We start from the raw sequence: 24,261 nt of genomic DNA on the forward strand, positions 1-24,261 counted from the left end.
TTGAGCTGCTTTATCAAACCTTCTCTGTGCAGTGTACATATATTCTTGTTATAATAACCCAGTGACCATATATGTCATACAGAGTCTTTTACTCGCAATGGGTCTGATTCTGCTTGTGTGTTGCTGTGACTTCTTTATCATCTATTGCAGTAGTTGCATCTGTTACATTATGCTAATTCTACATTAGGCTTTTTTTGTACAAGGGTGCATTTAATTGCACATGGGTTGGAATGGCCACTCTGCGTTTGCATTCTCAACCATCAGGACATGCACCAGCCTTACGCTAGGTTCAGAATCTTTGGGATACGGGAGTAAATGTAATAGGTCTGTTTTTACCTTGTATTTGATTGCCTCTTTAGAAATATGGGCATTCTCCTCTGAAGTTTCACTGATCCAGTCATTCCAACCCTATTACATTTGCCCATACCCTTGACACAATTAGGGACCAATGACATTGCAACCACTGGGGCACGCACATAACACACCTATCAAACAGAATATCTTTCTGCATGTAATTTAGCTGCTTCACTCTCGGAAAAACACAATACATTCCAAAGTCAATGTGGCTTAGCCTGTTCTGTAACTCTAAGCCAGGGATGGGGAACCTTCGGCCCTCCAGCTGTTGTTGAACTACATATCCCAGCCTGCCCTGCAACATATTTAGCATGGCCACATAGCAAAACTGTAGCAGAGCATGCTGGGATGTATAGTTCAACAACAGCTGGGGGGCTGAAGGGTCCCCATCCTTGTTCTAAGCACATACCTTTTTACCTCACGCGCCAGTTGGTAGTTGCATTTGCAGTTGCATAAAAATGCTTATTTTACATGAACGTCAGTATTGTGCGTACTTCAGAATCAGTCCAAATTTGCATATCTTTGAATATAATTTGCATACTGTTCAGTGTAGTGGATGCAGGTAGCATGCTTGTCAACAATTTCATATAAATGTCACTGCTCACTACATACAGATGTCTCACTATTTTGCAGTGGAATGTAGTCTTCTCTTAATTATTACAATCTTTGCAGGATTTACAACTGTACCTCTCCAACTTGGCTAACCAAATTGACAGAGAGACGGGGCCATGTGACGTTCCTTTAGTCATCTTACTAGATGATGTGAGTGAAGGTGGAGCCATCAGTGAGTTGGTGAATGGGGCCTTGACATGCAAGTACCATAAGTGGTAAGACATACCTAAAAGCCAAATGTGTAAATCTCATGTATTGTTATTAATCAAATTAAGTGCTCACAGACTGTGCTGCAATTTTATCAGCACTACCACCTGCTGAGAAATTATTACTGTATTCATTCTCCTGAGCCTTGCCTCTATGCAAGGCCTCCTCTATTTCTCGCATAGATCTAACCAAAAACCAGGGGGAGAGGTTGAACCAGACCAAATACTATTTTACCAGAGTAAGGGAAAGAAACTGCTGCATGGAGTAGCTTAATAGAGTAGCTCCAGCTAGGAAAAGAACACATTAGTAAAATGACAGGCGGTAATACAAGGTGAAAATTCATGTGGGGTCTTATCAGAGTCCTGAGCTAAGCTCTTTAAAAATGTTTTCTATAACTTAAATATCGTAGCCCACAATATGGAGCAAATCTGGACAAAACTATTTGTCCCGGTTTAGTGAAAATACAATTTGGGAAATTTACTACGAATACAACTTAGTCGTATTCTTAATACGTATCAATACGACTGCCAATGGTCGTATTCTTAGCAAAATACGATTCGTAATATTTCATAGTTTTGGATTTGGCCGATGGTGTAGGCGTGCATATTCCGCCGGATTCATATTTAGCGGCCGTATATATGGCCGCTAAATACAAATACGAGTCAGCAGCCTGCACAGATCAGCCAGATCCATGCAGACTGCAGTGTAAAAATAAATAAACAATTTAATAAAAACGGTGTGGGGTCCCCACCACATGGCCATAACCAGGCTCAATGAGCTGGTCTTGGTTTAAAAAAATCACATCATTTTGCGATCGCAACAAGCTGGTTTATTATTTTGCAAAGTACCCTGGATGCATACATGGATTGAGAGGACGTGATCTAAGCAGGGGGACCCTGGTGAGTATGGTTTCCTTAGAATAACCCACATAATGACATCCTTCAGAATTCTGCTCTCTCATGTCTGCACACTGCTACATTGTTCCTAACCAGCACCATCTCACTAATCCATAATCTCCTCTTCATATTGTCAGTGGGCCTCTTTATGCCCAGCTGCTCCTTTGCAACCACAGTCCATCTGTGAAACTCATTGATCTCTTCCATAGCACATAGAACTGTTCTAAAAGTGACATGTGGACAGAGTACCTTATGTACTACAAAACACATAGGGGGAATTAAATTCAAGGTGCAATTTGCCATTTCTGCAGTGTTTATACGTTGGCAATGGCACCACTTCTCGCAACCTTTGCTCAGCTGTCTGAATGCCCGATGCGCTAAAGTGCTCCCTACACTATGGGGCAGCTACCACTGTTATAGGAGATCCTGCTGCTGCTGCAGAGATTCATCTGGATGAAGGAATTTGGTGGCAGTTGAATTCCCCCATAATGACAGAAAATGACTTTACAATCTGTATGTGAGGATTTTTACAAAATAAGAGCAAATTCATAATAACTAGAACAATTAGGACCTTCTCAAACTTGAGCTACATTACCATATTAATAAAAGTAGAGTTAGTGGTCATGGAACTTGTAACCCGTTATTACCTACAGTATAGGAATAGATTAGAGTACAGATAAACTAACATTACCTTACCAAGTATAAAAGGTATAATATGACATGCATATCTGCTTAAAGCGTTTATCATTAAACTTTCCACTTTTCAGTATGTTACACTGCAATTGCAAGTAAAATAAATAAATTCACTTGATTTAGCTTTGTATAAGAAAATAACGTGCAAAGTGATATCTCTGATTACTGTATTTCTGTAGTAATATAACCAGAAACATTACAAATAACATAGAAATATGAAAGTTTACTGTAGGCCCAGAACGATTATTAACTCACCGATTGCCATCTCTATTGTTGTTACCGTCTCCCTCTTCCCAAGGTCTCTCAGTAGTCTCTGTTCAGGGCAGGGTATTCTCTGCCCATTCTGGTAGCTGACTGATATCGAACTTGCTGAACTCTGCCGCTTTACCTGTACTGCTGAGTGAGAAGGAGCTGCTGCTGTCACTTCGCTGTTGGGAGCCTGAATGATTCCCGGGAGACACATACCCTGCTGCAGTTACATACTAAGAGCATTTGACTACTGTACAGTACTTTTTCTCAGTACTGACGGTGCTTACTCAGACGTGACAACGCTGGGTTAGGTTAAATAGCTTATCCTGTCTACATCTAATTTTTCCTTGTCATAAATAATTGTGAGTTGTAGGAATTCTAGGTTATATTCAGTTTATTCTTTTTTGATCTACATGTATTTCATATACCCACACCTAGTGGTTGCTTCTATTATCGTGTTAGGATACTGTTCTTTCATTTTTTGCTCTAGCCCCCTTATATGGAGATATGCACTCCATTACTGACTCTCCTTTCTATCTAACCAGGGGTAACAGCAGTGTATTTAATGTCTCACACTAAAGGTCTTGCTACTCAGTTGGCGATAGCTATCAAAGATTTTGATATCTTACATAGAGTAAACTTATTTGCATGATGTCTCTCTCTGCTCGTGAGATGGTTCCTTCAATCAATCGCCACGTCCGGCTGTCTCAGTTCAGTTCCAAAGTGATTCCACATATTTCTGGTGCTGCTGTCCCAGATTGAATTGAACGGCATATCGAATTGAATCGATATCCACATCTAACCATGTGCTCACACCTTTACATATTTAGCATTGCCCAATTCATATCAGTTAGCAGATGCTTCCCTGTCCTCATGCATACATGCCGTTTAAGCTATAACTATATTTTGTTGCCTAACATTCATAGGTTTGATACCTACATCAATATTCTATTATGATTTCTAGCCTTGATACTTGGCGTTTTGGCACCTATTAAGTTTTGTTTCTTGTAAATTGAGAGTTAGTTTAGGTTTTATGTAAAATTTCTACTCTGTCCCGCTACTTGCCTGTTACAGAGTTTTTGTTACCCGAGTTGGAAAACTGAGAATAGGTGTTCTGTCAAAACATACTACTGTCTGTGGTTATTTATTATATAGACTTTGTATGTGTACATTGTTATTTCTGTCTGCTCTAGTTTTGATCCATACCTGCATTGTTAATCATGTTAATTTTTTTTTTCTGTAGTTTTATTCTGTATGTTTTGAAACTATTAAAAACATTTTAAAAAAATATTATCTTGACACTACTGTTGATGGGTTTCAATAGGAATTTGGACTATCTAAAATGAGACAAATAAAATATCAGCTTTTAATGAAAATCTATAGTTGCTTTACACTTTAACTGTTTTTTCTTCTTTGATAAGAGAAACACAGAGAACATTGTGGTACTGTATATCCTGGTGAGCTGGAGTTTAAGCACCAGACAATTAAGATTTTTGTCAGCAGTCCAAGCTCCATACCCCCCAACCACAGAACACAGGCAGACCGTTCTAGCCTGATGCCTGAAAGGAGCTGGATGGTTTTTTTGGTACTTGTTTCCTAGCACGGCACCCATCGGGTCCCATCGCATACCTTAAGTTAAGGTATGCGATGGGACCCGACCGACACGATTTCTGGCTTTTTTTTTAACCTTTCCAGACAATTAGAAAATCAGGTCCATCGCATGCCGTTATAATGACATGCGACGCGACCGACGCGATTTAACATTGTATGCTTTGTATTCAATGTTAAATTCCTATGTAAAATCGGGTCCATTGACACCCAGCATTTTCCTGGGCGCACCCAGTGTTTTCATGGGTACGCCAAGGTGCCCCCCATTTGCGAGTGCCTCAGAGACTATGTAAGTCTCCGAAGGCACCCACATTGAAGCCCTGTATATGCACATAAGCGATTTGGTGCAGAGCTTCTCCATCAAACTCCCTGTGCGAACACATGGGTGAGCTCGCTATATGAATCACCCCCTATATCTCAGTGTTCTCCATGTGTCCCCTATGGATTTGAACACAATTATTTAACAGGTAAGAACATCATTATCCTTTTACCAGTACAAATTGACATCTCCATAACTTCCTCTTCACATTAATAGACCTATTCATTATACTTCATGGCACATTTTAACTGCTATTTACACATGATTAACTACATTGGCTCCTACGATTTATCTATGGGTGAATGCAGGAGATAAAAATATCACTCCTACATTCTGCTATGCAGTGTAAGATACCATAGTCCTCGTTATTCCCAAAAGGGACTGTTGTAATCTGGAGATATTTGTCAAGCTTAGGGTTTTATATGCATGGCCCCAATAAGTAATGCCATCTTCAGATAGTGTTTGTCAGTGTATATTGACTACATTTTCACTTTTTTTTTTCTTAGCTGTGGAGCATCTTGGGGAGGTATTAATATTAGAAAAATATTGTCAGGACAACCTTTCCTCAGATATACTGCCATGATTTCTCTGATAAACAGCCAAGTTAATTTATCTGTTCTCATTGCGAATATTATCTCGAACAGTTGTTAGGTGTGGCACCAATGCACACCTTAATAAGCAGGACCCTACATATATTTTTTTTGACTTGTACACATCAGTCACTGTTCTCACTATACTGTTCTATTGCATTTATATTACCTGCCAGAAGTCTCATATTCACCATTCTGGACATTTATATCTACAGTAAAGTACTACATTTAATTTTCTTGTGTCATACCATCATCTGTATTCCAGTTTTCTAGGATGTTTCGATTAAGTACTCTTCCAGAATGTTTTTTTTTTAAATATTGATTAACTTAATATGCTAGGGTGACTGAATCTATGTTGCATATGAGGAAAGTTGGCAGTGATTATTTACTTATAAATAATCAAGAAAAGGAATATTTTCTAATAGTTCACATAAAAAGTAATCAATTGTTTTATATTTTTCTTCACTTGCAGCCCTTACATCCTTGGAACAACTAATCAGCCCGTAAAGATGAGTCCAAACCATGGATTGCACATAAGCTTCAGGTATAATTTGTGGACTGTAATAGCTTTTGCAAATACTTCACATACAGTATTACTAAATATATGAAGTCCTAAGTATTCTATGGTTCTCACTTTTATTTGTTACTTTGTTGCATTACAGAATGCTGACCTTCTCAAATAATGTGGAGCCAGCAAATGGCTTCTTGGGTCGATATCTGCGTCGGAAGTTACTGGAATCGGAAGGCAGCATTGGAACTGGACATGGGGATCTGCTCAGGGTTCTAGACTGGATTCCCCGGCTCTGGTATCATCTGCACACTTTCTTGGAGAAGCACAGCACCCCAGATTTCCTCATAGGTATATGTAACACAAATCATAAGTTGCTGTATGTAACATCTATCTGGATGACCTAGAATATTAACCTCATATACTATTCAATCCATATCCCAGACGATTACTAGAACATCCTTCTTTCTATTCTTATGTGGCTGCATCGTCTAATATTCAACTCATTGCACAGCCTCTGCCTCCTCTCTCTCCGGCCTCCTACTCTGGCTCCACTACTCTGGTTGCTTCCTCCCTTGCCTGCTTCCAAGATTTCTCCCACAGCATTCTCCTCCCTTGCCTCACCTTTTTTCACTCTCCATCGTTTTAAGACACATTTTTTTTATTCCCACCTTTAAAATGCAAGGTATTTTGCAGAGCCCTTTTTGTTCTTGTTCATTCTCTATAGCCATGACTACCACCATTGCTACTTCTATTTTATCTCATTCTCGCAATACATTAGATATGGGTGAGTTATTTTGTTTCTGTACAGAGACAATACTGACTGCACTATTTATTTTCACTAATATTATACTTTCTCTAGCACTACACTTTTTAACCTCTAGCTCCTGCTTCTTTCTTATTAACACTTTATAGCTTAGTTTCTCACTTATGTGCTGCCCTGGGGTGACTGGCTTATGCTGGCCTTTTTGGGGTTCCGCGCCCCAGATTCATACTTAGTATTAGGGACCCATCAGAAATGAGTTCACCGTGAAGCTGGTTGGTGGGCAAATATGAACCTCTATTATTGATTGATTTTGATTAATAATATGGAGTGTGCATCTGCACCACATGTTTTTCTTTGCAGAACTACAAGTCCCAGCATGATAGCACCTCATGTAAATCAGGTGTGCATTCTAAGATCCCCTCCCCCAACTGCTTTATTTCTACACTGCAATATAGATCTCACTTTGAAGAAAAACCCCACCCAAATCTAATTCTATCTGCATGTTATATCTGCCCCACCTGCAGTGCACATGGTTTTGTCCATTTGAGAAGGAATTTGCCTCTGAGAATGAACAAGAACAAGACCCTTAATTCCAGCTCATTTACTTGTTTACGAATGCTGCAACTTCTTCCCCTACTGCAGATATAAAACAGATCAAACTGCTGTTGAACCTGTGCTTTCTCCTTATGACAAATTGGCACATGTATTACATTTTTAAGAAATTGTTTTCCTTAGGATGTGTTATTGATAGCATATCCTGAAACCTTAACTTGAAGGAGTTAGGATTTTTTTAGTTTTGTGACATATTATTTCCCCATACTAAAAATTGTTCTTGGATATTATCTTTTTTAATGTGTTGCTGTTTAGCCTAGTAAAATGTTAAGAAAACATTTTGATTTTAGTGTCCTCAAATTAGTCTCAATTTGTTTGTTAAACACGACAAAAAAAAAATACAGCATAGCAGTTAAGCCGTGTACACACGGCAGCGATAGGGGCTGATATCGCTGGGAATATGGTCACTGGCGACCATATTGCCAGTGATGGGAGTGTGCACCGGCGATAAATCACCTGGTGCGGGCTCCCGTTTCCAGCCCCATTCTAATCGCTGGTCCTGCGACCAGCTGATTACCTCTGCGACACCGCCGGCACAGTTTTCTTTTTATCAGCGACCATCTCTGGTCGCCAATGAAAAGGGGGCATTGAGCGATATATCGCTCACTGATATATCGCCCGGCAATATATCGCCGGGCGATATATCGTCCTGTGTGTACTCACCCTAAGCAGGTACTTGACTTATAAATTGACTTTTGTATTATGCATGGTTTAACTCCCTCTGAATAGTGATCAGTCAGTAATGCCACTCGTGTATGGCTTAAACTGTGTGAGTATTTTAAAGAAGAAGTTTAAAGGAAAACCAGATGAACACAAATCACTTGCTAGTGAATAGCAGATCTAGCCTCATTTGGCACAAACCTCATGTTGTCATGTTCTATATAAAGCTAATGTGTTTTATTTGCCTGCATGCAGTTTATAGGTCTGTGCTTTTTTGACAGGTCCCTGCTTCTTCTTGTCCTGTCCAATTGGAATTGAGGATTTTCGTGTATGGTTTATTGATCTTTGGAACAACTCTATTATACCATACCTTCAAGAAGGAGCCAAAGATGGAATCAAAGTATGAAAATTGTTACATATCCATTTCAGCATGCTATAAGCGTTTGAAAGCACAAAAATTAGTTAACTTGTCTGTTGTTGGCCAAATGAGTTATGTTTGATTCATGAACTTTGTCTAGACAGGAGAAGGAAAGAGAAGAGTGGAGGTGATGGGAAGTATGGGAGGGAAAAAAATGTTAGTCGGTTGATCTACAGTAAAAAGATAAGACCGTCAATAGTTAGACCTCAAATCATCGTTAGAGTCCCAAGGTCGACATGTAGACATGGTCAAAAGATCTACAGAAGTTTTTAATATAATATTTTTTTTCTATCATTTACCATCCATGTAAACTGGAAAGCGTAACCTGTGTGGAGCGCAGCATTACGCACCTTCCTGGAAACATAGCAAATGAAGAAAGGGTAGATGTTTTTACTAATTTGGCTCAGTAACAGTATGGTGAAACATACAAAATTACACCAAAAAGCCCTGACAACATTTTCTACAATTTACCTTTTCCATGTTGCCCTTTTGACCCTGTTGACTTTTCTAATCAATCATTTAGGACCAAAAAATTTATATTTCACTCTAAGAATCAAACCTGGTTCTCCAAGCGCCTACCACACCCGGTGGTAGCGACCTGTGCTCTTGAGTTATGTAAAATGTGATCCCATACCATCAGTCATGCTTACTATATGCTGCATCGGCTATGGGAACTGCAGTACGCTCTTGTTATGAAATGATTTGCTTAGGGGACCCGGACGCTACACCTGACCAATGTACATTACATAACCCATTTGACAGAGCTTGTCTCTGTACTGTACAGATGGAGCCGCAGCGCCATTCGCCTAAGATTGAGACGCGCAAGCGTGTCATTCGCAATTTGTGTGCACAGTAGACATCGCTGTAACTGTACAGTTGTCATGGTGTACTGTACTGCAAGGGGACTTTGATGCACAGTACAGTCAGTAAACCCAATTTAAGACAGCATCTGTGAAATATGGCTGGTTAAGGCTTGTATAGATGGAGCCGCAGCGCCGTCCACCGAGAATGAGACACGAAAGCGGTTACATCTGTATATCACTCTGCCTCTGGATTAATGGAGCATTATTCACCCCGTGGGGACGATGTGTATTGCATGCATATTGTATGGCGTGCCTCAACATTCCTCAATGCTCATGAGCATGCTACAAAAGTGGCACGCTGGCGAAATGGATGCGTGTGGCACCATTTGTATATGGCTACGTGTGTAGGCCCTTTTACTCATTAAACTCCTGTACTACAGTAATATAAGCAAGCCTTTCTCAGTGTCTATTTAGCTGGAGTCAGTTCAGATCTGTCCACGACCTGGAATCTGATGGCACAAACAGAATATATTCTTATCTAATATGGCAATAGCTGCGTCCTTGCCAGCATGGATTAAAGACAGTACATGTAATAGGACTTCTGCCGGTCTGTGTTTGCTTCAGTATAGCATGTTGTTTGGAATACATGTGAATCGGATATATAGCAGCTCTTAGCATGTTAACAAAAAGTTTTCCAGCTTGTGCTGTTGATTAAGTCTTCTCAAATTTCAGGGATACCAATGTGATAGTGCCCTTTTACAAGGCATTGGTGAGATCACACTTGGAATACTGTGTTCAGTTCTGAATTTAAATCAAAACAGGATACATTTTGGCCACCAGCACACAGGATTGTTGCAAAGAAACTAAATGTATTGAAGATTTACAGCATGATGAGTTGAGAAGACATTAGGCTGACCCAACAGCCATTTGTACCCCTGATGAAAACTGGAAGGAATCCAGTAGAAACGGCTGTTGGACAGGGCCGTCTTTTCGTATGGGCTTAATGGGCACTTGCCCAGGGGCCCCAGGTATATAAGGGCCCTATGCTGGTAGCTGAGGATCCCCTTTTCCCAGGGATACCAGAATTTTGAAAATCGGCCCTGGGGAACTGGAGATATCCAACTTCAAAGCAGCAGTCCACATCTGACCTGTTAATTGCATTTCCCAGTCATATTTCTCAGGTTCTCTCTGACTTAGAGTTTTTCTGAGAATATATTCCAAAAGCTCTCCCCTTTCTGTCGACACTAACGGCTTGTCTCTATCATGCCCAGAACCAGAGATATCAGCCTTCCAGCAGCCGATCCCTGCTCCAGCTCCAAACGTCTGGTGTACAGTTTTATATTTTTGTCAATGGATTGCTCTGGCTCCTGATCTCTGATCCCCAAGTCCCCAGCACCTCCTGAAAGTTGGGACAGTACTTGTTTCCTAGCATGGCGCCCATCGCATCGCCTACCATAAGGCATACGATGGTATGCAATGCGATACGATGTTAGCCGATGTTATACAATTTTAAATTGTATACCATCGAATTGTATGCCATTGTATGGCATATACAATGGTATACAATTTTAAATTGTATAAGCACCCTAATGGGTGTTTTCAATGTTAAATGTGCCCCCTATAAGATAAATAATTGTATAAGCACCGTAATAGGTGCTTACAATGTTAAAAGCACCCCCACGTCACCCGTACTATCAAAGCCAACCCGAAGCGTGGTGAAGCGGCGTGGAGTTGATTTTATAGTGGAGTGAGCGCAGCGAGCCCGAAGCGTGGCGAGTGGACGCGGAATACATGTGAAGTATTCACACGTATTCCGCTGCGCTCACCATGCTTCGAGCTCGCCACACTATATAAAATCAACTCCACACCGACGTGGATAGTGGGGGTATGAAAAGGTCGGAGGACGCGTACCGCCGCCCCTCGCGTGCTCGCTACGCTCGCCACGCTTCGGGTTGGCGTTGATAGTGGCGGTGTCGTGGGGGTGCATTTAACATTGTAAGCACCTATTAAGGTGCTTATACAATTAAAAACTGTATATACAACTTAAAGTTGCATCGCATTGCATTGTATGCCATATACAATGGTATACAATTTTAAATTGAATACAATGCCATACGACTGAATATTGTGGGCACCGTGCTAGGAAACAAGTACCATTGGGACTCTAGGTTTTTATACTATTGAAGGCTAAGAAATCTATTTCCAGATAATGGAGATATCATGCAGTTAAACAAGCTGCAATTCCACCGGAAAATTATAAATATTTAGCCCACTCCAATATCCAACCCTCCCCTGCATATAAAACACCCCCTACCTCCCTGGAAGTCATTTACAAGGGACCCTTCATTCAGCTCAGTGCCCCCTTCCACACGTTAGTGTTCTCCCTCCCACCACCAGTGCAGTAAAGGAGTAATTAGCAGAAGTTACTGCTCCAGGTCCTACATGCTGAGTGGAATATAGAGCACCCCCTGCCCAGGGCCAGATTTGTGCCTAGGCCCGTGAGGCACCCGCCTCAGGGCGGCATGAATTAAGGGTGGCAGGCAGGCTGAAATTCTGTTAAATAGCAGCATGGCAGAGCGGGTGGGCAGCGACGAGTGCCGAGCGCCGCCGCAGACATGAATTATCTTATGTCGGCGGCAGGGCCGCTCGTCCTCCGCCACTGCCCACCCACTCTGCCATGCACATTACATCACCGCTTAGTGGCTGGGTCCGACGGTCCCCCTGCGCGTCTGGAAATGGCTCAGGCTCACTGCTGCTGGCTCCCGCTCATTGGCTACTCTACACACACACAGCCTATTGGCTGCTGTGTACCCAGCAGCTGAGCTGAGCGGCGCGCAGATCCTCCCTGCGCTCAGTCAGTCACAGTGTGTGAGCCGGAGAGAGACTGACAGAGACACTGTGCTAATCACTGTACTAATAAGTGCCTCCCTCCCTCCGGGTCCTCCGTACAGTGAGTGCTTAAAAAAATATTAAGGTGGGCTACAGTTAAATTTTAATGAAATATATAAATAACAATGTACATTACATGAAAATGGGGGGGGGGGGGGGGGGCACAAAAATGTTGTGCCTAGGGGCGGCCTGACCCCTAAATTCGCCCCTGCCACCCGTGGGACATCACAGCTGCTGCTGATAGCACCCCCCATCCCTAGGAGGGGAGAATAGGTAAGGGCCCCAGTGCATTGCTTTGCCCAGGGGCCCACACTACTGTTAAGACGGCCCTGCTGTTGGGTCAGCCTAATGTCTTTTCAACTCACCATGCTGTAAATCTTCAATACATTTTGTTTCTTTGCAACAATCCTGTGTGCTGGTCTGTTCCTTTCCTGTCACTAGGTTGGGTAAGTGCTGTATGTGTTGGGGGGGGGGAAATAATGCCACTTTATAGGTCATTGGTACGTTCTGGAGACCATATCTTCAGAAGGATATAAATACATTAGAGTGTACAAAGAAGGACAACTAAAATGGTGCATGGCCTACATCACAAAACTTACCTGAAAAGACTAAAAGATCTTAACATGTATAGTTTGGAGCAGAGGAGGGAAAGGGGGGACATGATCGAAATCTTCAAATATATCAAGGGTTTTTACATAGTATAGGAGGGAAATTTTCTTCAAAGTAAAAGAAGTAATAGAACACGAGGACATGCACTGAAACTGGAGGGAGGTTGGTTCAGGGGAAATGTTAGAAAAAATTACTTCACAGAAAGGGTAGTGGATAAGTGGAATAGCCTCCCATCAGAGGTGGTAGAGGCTAAGACAGTAGAACAATTTAAACATGCTTGGGATAGGCATATGAATATCCTTACAAAGAAATAAGTATTAAAAAGGGTTGCGATTACCTGAAGGGTAAAAAAAGGGGCAGACTAGATGGGCCAAATGGTTCTTATCTGCCCTTCAAATTCTATGTATGTATGTATGTGTATGTATATATATGTGTGTGTGTTATATATATATATATATATATATATATATATATATATATATATATATATATATATATATATATATATATATATATATATATATATATATATATATATATATATATATATATATATATATATAGAAGTAGCTTTGGATCCACAACTGTGGAATCACGAGGCGGCACTCTCCGGATTTTGTGCAAAATCAATTATATTCAGAACATAACAGGTAAAACGTGCAGAAAATCAGGTCATAGGTGTCAACAGTTTCGGGGAGTAATCCCCTTCCTCAGGACGACCAACAGTGCACCCCCACTACCCTGTTGGTCGTCCTGAGGAAGGGGATTACTCCCCGAAACTGTTGACACCTATGACCTGATTTTCTGCACGTTTTACCTGTTATGTTTTGAATATAATTGATTTTGCACAAAATCCGGAGAGTGCCGCCTCGTGATTCCACAGTTGTGGATCCAAAGCTACTTCTATTCCTACTCAGGAAGGCAACCCGGTGGCTGTTTCATTTTCGCACTGCTGCTTTAGCCCACCAGCCACACTACTTCCAGACACCGCACCAGTTCCGGGTGCTGCGCCTTCTGCCTGCTGGGTCCTGCTGCTGCCTGTCACCACCAGTCAACCTCAAACAAGTAATACAGCCGGTGGAGGGGGTGGATGCTGCACAGATATAAGGATGGCTCAATTCTGAGGTTGAATAAATACCCCGGGATGGGCCACCTTAATACAGATTCAGGGGGTTAATCAGACCTCATCGTAGACTTAGAACTTAGGCTTTCAGCTTAAAATCCAACCAGTGTGTACAGGCCAGAGGTGAGTGCTGATGTGTGCATCATTACCAGCGGCCGCCACTCATCTGATGGTCCACCTCCAGGAAAAGAGCTCAGTGTGTATGGACCTTTAGACTCGAGCGCACACTGATCTACAAGTGTCACATATTAAATTAATGGTTTTGTCACGTTACATTGCGACTAAGAAGCATATTTGGGCACAAAAATGGCTTAGGGCAAGCTGAACCACACAGTTCTGGTGAACCTGAAAGGGATGTTTGACTCTAATGCAGCATTAATAGTGTATGATGACACATCTGTACTGGTTAAAATTGCAATTGTAAACTTTGAAATGACTTCCATTAATTGTTACTAGAGGAGAGCATGTTTTCCCTGTTAGGCACAGTTGACAGTGGTTGAGTTTAGCAAATAAAACAATATAGGAAAAAAGTCTCTTGAAATCAATGGCAGTTTAACTAGCACAGTGATTTGTGGTTGTATTTTGCATGTCACATTCAAAATCATCTAGGGCAAAAATCGCTCCATGTCTTCAGTAGTTCTTTTCAGTAGCGGTCAATTGCTCAGACATCCAAATTGCAAAAAAAATCACTGATCTTCCATTGTGTAAAACTATAGAAAAAATTATCTCTGTACAACTGCAGCCAAGTCTTATATTTACAAAAAATAGTGTATTGTATAATGACTCTGTGATCTGATTAGGCAGCAGAAGGTTAATGGAGTAGCGTGGAAGATAGCCAACAGGGAACCAGCAGCAGCAAGTCATGCAATTTGCATTTAGATTGCTATTACAAAATGGATCCTTCCCCTTTATTCCACTAACTTGATTTTTTTAAACCGAAAATACAAAATGCTTATTTTGCTTTGTCTCATTCTTGAAGTCTCCTTTTTACTCATTGGGCCAGATGAATAAAGCTTAAAAAAAAATGATAAAATGGAAAGTGATAAACAGCCAGCCAATCAACTCCTACCTGTCATGTTACAGGGTGGGCTTAAATAATGACAGGTAGGAGCTGATTGGCTGGTTGTTTATCACTCTCCACTTTATCACTTTTTGAAGCTTAATACATGTGGCCCTTTTGTGAGCTATAGATATATATTTCTTCATGCAATTCCTAGGACCATTGGTCCCTGCAGTAGACCCATACTGTATATAAGCATGAAAAACACTAATGCCAAGAATGGACATCTTTTTGTTAATTTCCTCATTTCCTCATCATGGGTGAGATGTACTAAGCCTTCAAAAGTGATAAAATGGAGAATGATAAACATCCTGCCAATCAGCTCCTACCTGTAATTTTTTAAACCCAGCCTGTGACATGGCAGGTAGGAGCTGATTGGCTGGTTGTTTATCACTCTCCGTTTTATCACTTTGCAAGCTTAGTACATCTGGCCCCATGTGATATGAGGACTTATGGGTTTAGGACCAGGGAGTGTGTGTTGAGTGATGCACGCACCTATTAGCTACAAAAATAAGGCTTCTGTAGGGTAATGCTACTTAGTGTGGGAAACACTATCTGTAGGTGTCATTACCCTACAACAGATTAACCAAGTTCTGTAATGTATCACATTTCTAAGGTTTGTGCATATGAAAAAATGACAACTTCCAAAAACTGTGTTTTTGGAGGTTTGGCCATAGTTTTAGCTTTGCCGCATCCCGCTAATAATGTATAACCCATCCCCTGTCAAATACCAATAATTTCTACAAAAAAAAACCTTCCCAGAACAATATTACTTGCAACTTATACTAAGGTAGAGCCATTTTGCTGAGAGATCACCTTCAGCTTTATGCCTGAGTGGATCTGCCTAAATATAACAGAATGCTTAGTCATTCTGCAGGCAGAGCATAGAATATGCAAATGATTAGACTAGCCAGTATGCGAATGCAATAAATGGATGATGGTGTCTATAGTCAGGCTGGGACCTTACCTCCCTGCAGCCATCCAGGTTGGTCATCTTCCTGCTGCCATCCAGCATGTAGATGCAGCATAACCCTCTAGTGAGACTGACATGGTCAGACTGGGTGCAGGTCAGCTCTTTTTCAGTCATTCACTCAAGGCCCTGAACCTGAAACTTTGAATTATATTGTTGCTGAAAATAAATTACTTCTGATACTGTTTTTGTATGACTACTATATGTCTTTTTATTGGTAAGTTATCATTGTTCTTGTTATCTACATTGTGTTGGTTTTTAATACATTTTATTTTAAGGGCTTAAAAACTTGATCTTGTTACCCCAAAAAGAACATGGCAGCACAGTAAAAAAAAAAGAAGTTTTTTTTTTATTTATTAAGTTTCTTATATAGTGGAGCAAATTCCCTTGCTTTTTACAGTTGGACACACAGATACTGTAAAACAAAACTGGGTATAGTAATAATAAAGTTAGAAGATGCTTTTGAATAAGAGTTGGATTAAAGTGGAAGGCTCTGATGTATGCCACCCTTATAGCAAGGAGGCCTTTTCACTACATATCATTTTGAGATCATACAAATGGAGCCATGCTCATCCATTGTGCCAGCGAGCTTAAGCAAGGGTTTTGGTGCATCTCTTTTGTAGTCTTTAGATGTACAGCACAGATGGAGCCATGCCATTAGCTGAGAATGGGATGCTCTTGCGTGTGCAACCCTCGTGCGTCTCCTTCCCGGTGAACGGCGTTGCGGCTCCATCAATACAGTACAGATACAAGCTCGGGCAAATGGGCCGTGTACAGTTCTCAGGTGGGGCATCTGGGTCTCCTAGGCTAACTCCATAGTTGTGGGCTCCCATGAAGCCCTGGCTGACACCCGGTAGCCTTTTTTTTTTATATATCCTCCTCAGCACTTGAGTGTGGCCTGCTTGTACTGTTTGACATTCCTACTTTAGCACAAATCTGTGTTTAACCAGTGTAGCATAATGAGATGCACGGTGTAACGATCAGGAGACCGAACTGGAGTCTGATTACAAGAAGGAAGGCAAGGCACTTGAAGGTAGTGTTAAAAAGCAGCAACAAGTCCAGGCAGAGGCTTAGTCGAGGGCAATCCTAGGTTGGTACACAAGTAGTGGTTCTATAAAGCAGGAAGCAGCAACAGGAACTAGATCACTGGCAGAAGCACAATAAACTGGCAATGGAGTTAGGAACAGGCTGGGCTTATATAGGAAGTCCAAGGGGTGGAGTTAGAACATTAGGAAGTCATAAAAAGTAAGTAGAACACAGAGTGAAGGCTCTGTCTAGCGTAAATCTGTGTTTAACCAGTGTAGTGTAATAAGGTGCACAGACAGCAGTGCCCTTACACAAGTGTGATCTGCAATTGACTTTGATGATTTTGCGCCACAGTGACCTGTCTCGGTGTGCTGTTTGTTGAGAATGGGACACATGAGAGTCTCACAGGCAGGCGCGTCCCATTTTCGCCGAAAGTACTGTATACTCGCTATAGCCCATTATGAATAGCATAATGAGACTAGATGTTTATGCAATAGTATTGAAAAAGGGTGTAACATACTGAACAGTACTGTATTGTACAATAAGTAGTTATTGCGCTACAGTACATTTCAATGGACACGTCACGCAAACGCAATCCACTTTCGTTTGTTATTGCTTTTCATTAGACATTGACGCATACGCAGTGGTGATTTTAAAAAGCAACATCTGGTATTGCACTCATCTGGTAGAACCAAATGCCAAGCCATGTGACTTATAGCACTGCCATGTAACTAGACGCACTGTGGTGAGTTGGCGGGCCAAATGCCATAGGCAGGCTAGATGAGTGTGGCTCCATCTGTAAGTAAATTTATTACTCCTGGGTATGCATTGAAAAGCCTGTACAGTGCAACTGGAAAGTATTCACAGCGCTTCACTTTTTCCACATTTTGTTCTGTAACAGCCTTATTCCAAAATGTAATACATTAAATTTTTTCCTCAAATTTGTGCACACAATACCCTATAATGTCAAAAAAGTTTTGTGGAGTTTTTTTTTGCAAATTTATTCAAATTTAAAAAAATCACATGTACAGAAGTATTCACAGCCTTTACTCATTTACATTATAAGTAAGTATTTACTTTACTTTTACTTGATGCACCTTTGGCAGCAATTACCACCTTAAGTCATTTTGAATATGATGCAAGCTCCATCAGGTTGCGTTGATGCAAAGCCATTGTCACAGGACTGAGTTTGAGAACCCAGTTGTGACCGTAGTGGTTCTTTGGCGAATATACGGAAACGTGGGAGTTGACTGGACTTCTCAGTAGAGGCACGGTATCTAACTGTCTGGCGGTGTTCACTAGTACCCCCTGCAAGGGAGTAAGTGTGCAAACAGCAGGTTGCGGCCCCCTGGTGCCCTGATGGAAGTTCCCAAGGGTATACAAGGTATGGGGAACTGGAAATGTAAACAGGTTGCAAAGGAATTCCAAGGCTACTTGAGCTGCTCCCTTTTGCAGTAGCTTCGGAATGTTCTTAGAGAGGAATTGAAGTATGCCTACTCAGCAAAACTTAATAATGCCCACTTGGTATAAACTTTGCAATGCTCCCTTGCCAAATCGCTTAAGTGTCCACTCGGCGGTAACGGAAATAATGCCCACTTAGCAAAACTAATTAACATCAACTTTGCAAAAGGAATCTGGAGCACTAGAAATTAAGGGTTAAATAATAATTTGACAGATTGCCTAAAATAGAGGCTGTCGCAGGTTATGGAGGAATTTCTGGACACAGAGAGCACTCCAGGAGAATAACCTCAGGATCTAGTAGCAGTAGTGTCAGGTTAGTCTATTAACAGCATGGAATAAATACTGACTTGGTAGCTGTTAGCAACTCTCGGTCCAAGTTAGCAGCTGAAAGTCCGTGTGAACAGATCTGAGAAGTCGCATTATTCCGGTGCTCTGCGGATAACAGACTGGCAGCTGGATTAGCAATTCACGGATGAACAGCGGGAATCCTAGACTCAGCGGATAGGGGCTGAGGACAGGATTGCAGTGAGGAAGCCGAACCGCAGCTGGAGTCTGGATCTCAGGTGGACAGGCAGGCTGTGGGTAAGGTCAGGATCAAGGCAAGAAACAGCACTGCTGCTAAGACTGGAAACTGGTACACCTGTAGCAAACAGGAGCCATGTGCAAAGGCCAGGTATTCTCTGAAACTGATGTCTAATAATAACATTGCTGAAGGTAACTTCCTGGTCCTGGAGCTGATCTTTTAAACCCCTTGCCTTACACTGATTGGGAATACAAAAGGGACAGGCCAACAAAGGTTTACAGATGATCTAGAGACTGATAAAAAGAAACAGAATCACAAGTCAGGTAAGCTTAAACAAGCAGATTTGTGACAGACATTTTCAGATCTCTCCAGAGATGTTCAATCGAATTCAAGTCTGGACTCTGGCTGGGCCACTCAAGGACATTCACAGTGTTGTCCTGAAGCCTTTCCTATGAGATCTGGACTCTGTGCTCAGGGTTGTTATTCTGCTGAAAGATAAACCGCCGCCCCAGTATGAGGGCAAAAGCGCAATGGAGCAGGTTTTCATCCAGCCTGTCTGTGTATATTGCTGCATTATTATTATTATTATAATTTTATTTATAAGGTGCCACAAGTGTTTCGCAGCCCCGTACAAAGGAGCAGTACAGGGAGACAAAACTTAGCATAAGATTGAATAAATAACAAAAATAGAGTACAAATAAAGAGCGCCACAGTTCAATACACATTACAGCTTAAATATGAGTAGTGAGGACTCAATCAACATACTATAAGAGGCTTGAGGCCAATGATGGAGATGAGTATGCGGACGAAGATGGTCACTGAGTGTTTGAGTATAGGAGAGCTGTGAGTGAAATGTGAAGAGAAGAGGGCTTTGACAACAGGAGGGAAGAGGGCATTCATCTTTCCCTTTATTCTGACTACTCTCCCAGTTCCTGCCACTGAAAAACATCCCCACAGCATGATGCTGCCACCACCATTCTTGTGGCCTGGTGATGAGTGGTGCCTGGTTTCCTCCATTCATGCCAAAGAGTTCAATCTTTGTCTCATCAGACTAGAGAATTTTGTTTCTCATGGTCTGAGAGTCAGTCAGGTGCATTTTGGCAAACTTCAGACAGACTGCCTTGTGCTTTCTTTATTACTAAGGAGTTGGTTGTCCTGGAAGCTTCTCCTTGCTTGACAGAGAAATGCTGACAGGGAGGGGACCAAGAACCTTATGGTCACTGACTAGGTCCCTTCCTCCCGATTGCTCAGTTTAGATGTCCAGACAGCTCTAGGTAGAGTCCTGTTGGTTCTGAACTGTGAGTAAATGATGAATAGTGAAAAAAGGTAAAACAAAGTCCTGGGCGCTTCTTTCTCAGGTTATGCTGCCTTCCCCTATCCGAGAAGGGCTAATCCTTTGAGCCCTGGTCGGATCATTTCTAGAGAGGTTTTTGGGTAGGGGATATGGCGCTACATAAGATGAAACCTAGATTGTGACGGTATGAATACTTAATTTCTTATGTTGACAATGGGCCGTTTCTTCTTGTTTTTCTCGCAGATTTTATGTGGGAAAAAAAGTAGAGCTGGAGGGGTACTTAGTAGAGGCAATTTCCACAGAAAGTCCCTGTAAAGAAAGATGTGTCCCAGTATTTCAATATTCCTACCTCACTTAGTATTAGTGAGGGTAAGCATATCTGGGTTTCTTTAATTGATGAATATTTAGTTTTCTGTTGAGGCGTACCTCACTTACACGTGAGAGTTCTAGTTCTCCCTCATCAAGGTATCTTTTTCAAAATGCGTACTGGTACTCATGGTTATATATGCAGGGTCACGGTCATAAAGGTTTCTTTTTCATGGTGTTTTTCAATGAATATATGAAGTTTATTTTAAAATTTTCAAAACAATATAAAAAATTAAAAAATCCTGTCTGCTAGTGGAGAGGCAGCCCCGTCCTCTTTGGATAAGGCAGGGTACACATACAGAGCTGCTGACCGGTATCGTAGACTCTGTATGGTGAGAAAAACACTCCTCTCCTACCTTTACTCCTTGGAGGGCGGTGTACTACCAAAAGCCTTCAGCAGAGAGTGTCATCCAATGAATAGCAAGTCCTCCTGCCGATGTGTTTCGAGATGTGCATCTCTTTATCAAGGCATGGAGGACTTACCTGTGGGCTTGCTATTTATGGTGTGTGATATCAAAGATGGAGTAATCTCCACTTCCTGTGTGTGAATCACTTCCTGCATCAAAGATGGAGTCATTTCCACTTCCTGTGTGTCTCACTTCCTGTATCACCTAATCTCTTACTTATATAGTATATATAAATACAACATCTGAACAATACATAGTCATTTTGGCATCCTAAAATCTGTAGTCCCTTAAACGATAAAAGTCCGCAAATGGGTATAGATCGCATGTTCTAAACTTCTTTACACTTTTCTAAGGTGTAGCAATATGGTGGTCGGTCCCCTTCCTGTTGGTGCCACGTGCGGGACTGAGAGTCCTCATTTCCGGTGTCTCTCGCGGCCGGAAGTTGCGCCGCGGGTATCTCTGATTATGTCTCTGAAAAAATCTTATAGTTATGCCTAATTTTCACACTCAACAAAACCTTTTGTATCTGTCATTTGTATCCCCATCTCTCACTATACTGTATATGCATCCCCATCTCTCACTATACTGTATATGCATTTGTGTGTTTGCTCACTCCTTATTGCATGTCCCAGTTCAACTTCAAACTGTGTCTTTATTTATTCATGTTAGCCTTAACATTTCTATCATTTACATACACCCCAAAGGTTAAGTGATGTATGCTGCAATTGTCCCTCTTTTGTACAACAAAGGTTATCTTTGTTTATCTAAACCACAGGAGGCCCAGCTATTGTATGGGTCTTGGCCTCTTCTTTGTTCCAAAGCTGACCAAACTGGTTGTCTTTTTGTCTCATGTGCTCCACTTGATCAAAACAATATATGTGATTTACATACTTAAAGTCTTTGGGGGGGGTATTCAATTGTTTTTTTTCTCCATGTGCAGCAAATCTGTTTAGGATTCGCTGCACATTCGCAGGGTTCCGGAAAGCTGCAGCATTTGCTGCCAGCCCTCCCTGTCACCCTTTTCAATGCCGCAAGCGCTCGCTGCCCCTGATGGCGAATTTTAAACCCCCCCCCCGGAGAGCTGCCAGTTCGGGTGCCGGACGGGTTCCCGACAGTCGGGATCCCGACAGTCATTTCCCCGATGTTGGGATCCCAACTGTCAAAATGCCGACAGCCGGGTGCCCGACGGACACCCGCTATTTTCCCTCGTGGGGGTCCACGACCCCCATAGAGGGAGAATAAAATAGGTGGCGAGCCACCGTGCCCGCAGCGTGGCGAGTGCAGCAAACCCGCAAGGGGCTTTTTTGCGCTCGCCATGCTGTCTGACTCCGGGCAGTCAGGATCCCGACTGTCGGTGTCCCATTCCACACCCGCCAGTTCTCCATCCTAGCATTGAATACACTCTCTGCGAATCCCAGTGAAAACCCCATTGAAATACACCAGCGAATTGCAGCGAGCATGAAACGGAGAACTGGCCGGCAGTCACGGTTTGCTTTCGGCGAACAGTGAACATCGAATAGGGTGAATCACATTTTCAGTGAAAAAGATTTACTGAATACTGGCCTTTGAGACACAGAAGAAAGGAGAACACACGCCTGCTATACTGGGGGAGATTCTCTCTGCTTCCAGGGTAAGGAGTGATATTCTGCCAGGGGATTGCTGTGGAAACTTTTGGTTTGGATTGTGTTACCTGGAGTATGCTGAGCTGTTATCACCCATTTTGTTTAATAAACCACTGTTGGTTTTTATCTATCACTGCCTGAGTGATTTGGAACACCAGATCTTCACACAAACTTCTTCCATTTATGGATGATGGGAGGCCACTGTGCTCGTTGGGACAGCAGATATTTTTCTGTATCCTTTCTGAGATTTGTGCCTCGAAACAATACTGTCTACAGACAATTCCTTTGACTTTATGCTTGGTTTGTGCCCTGCACAAGTGTGTGACCTTATATAAGCAGGTGTGTCTTTCCCAATCATGCCCAATCAACTGAATTTACCACAGGTGAACTCCAATTAAGTTTCAGGAATATTTCAAGGATGATCAGTGGAAACGGGATGCACCTGAGCTCAATTTTGAGCTTCATGACAAAGGCTGTGAATACTTATTTTACATGTGATTTCTTAGTTTTTTTTATTTTTAATACATTTGAAAAAATCTCTACAAAACTATTATGGGCTATTGTGTGTAGAATTTTGAAGGGGAACATTTTGTAACCTAACAAACGTGGAAAAAGTGAAGCGCTGTGAATACTTTCCAGATGCACCGTATAAACTTTCTATCAGGCCAGCTGTTTAATTCATTTATTCTACTTTCCTACTATTAAATGAAGTAACCTAGCTAAGTTTATTATACACTTTTTTTATAACTAATGCTTTTTGATCATTTGAAAATAGTGGTAAAATAAAGAGAACATTGTTTCAGATTAAATTGTTCATGTGTGGTCCTGACTAGATTAGGTGTAGTAATGTTTTTCTGCACCACTTTTCACAGGTACATGGACAGCGGGCAGCCTGGGAGGATCCAGTTGAATGGGTTAGGGACACGCTGCCTTGGCCTCTGGCACAGCAAGATCAGTCAAAGTTGTTACATCTACCACAGCCAAGTATGGGCACTCACCTCTCTGCATCACCTCCCAGGGAACACATAGTGAAGGAATCACCTCCAGCTACTTTGGACTCTGACCCCCTGGTAAAGGAGAAACCTAGCATTGGTTTTATATGCACAATGGAAAAGTTTGTTAATGTAGAAGCCGCAGTGTTTGATGGTAAATTGTGGATAGATACTCCTGGAGAACAATGCATTTTTGATGTTGGTGACAAAACAGGGCTATAGCATGACTTCATTTTACATGATATTATAGTGTAATATGTATACTACATAAGCTATGTGTAGCATACAGTGTATTTATAGAACCTCAATCTCAATTTGAGTTCTACTTACCAGGCGAAATTGATTGCAAGGCACCCATGTACCCTTTAGCATGCACAACAGAAGTACCATGCACTGCTATCATACAGGCTGCTTTAGATATTACTGTATAAATGTATTTTAGTTGCTTTTTTAGATGTTCTTCAATGCTGTATTTTAGCTTTTTAGAGGATAAATGACAGGTTGATGTTTTATGCCCATGATTACACCTCAACTTGATTTTACCTATAAATCAACTATGTAACTCTCAATGTGGATATAAGGTGTTTCTAGGTGATGTAATACTGCTGATTGCTTTGTATATAC

General features: G+C 41.7%; 1 protein-coding gene across 4 annotated transcripts in view; it reads left to right on the forward strand.

Annotated features, from left to right (window-relative positions):
* NAV1 (neuron navigator 1) overlaps window positions 1–24,261 on the forward strand; it is a 206,624-nt gene that overhangs the window by 176,095 nt on the left and 6,268 nt on the right. For all 4 annotated transcript variants that reach the window (XM_083173161.1, XM_083173162.1, XM_083173163.1 and 1 more), the window contains 5 exons: window positions 1,027–1,181; window positions 6,001–6,072; window positions 6,191–6,387; window positions 8,356–8,474; window positions 23,518–23,715. In XM_083173161.1, coding sequence (XP_083029287.1) covers window positions 1,027–1,181; window positions 6,001–6,072; window positions 6,191–6,387; window positions 8,356–8,474; window positions 23,518–23,715 — 741 coding nt within the window. The remainder of the gene's footprint in view (window positions 1–1,026; window positions 1,182–6,000; window positions 6,073–6,190; window positions 6,388–8,355; window positions 8,475–23,517; window positions 23,716–24,261) is intronic.

This window comes from Crinia signifera, chromosome 2 (assembly GCF_055691185.1).
Source record: "Crinia signifera chromosome 2, ASM5569118v1, whole genome shotgun sequence".
NCBI lineage: Eukaryota > Metazoa > Chordata > Amphibia > Anura > Myobatrachidae > Crinia > Crinia signifera.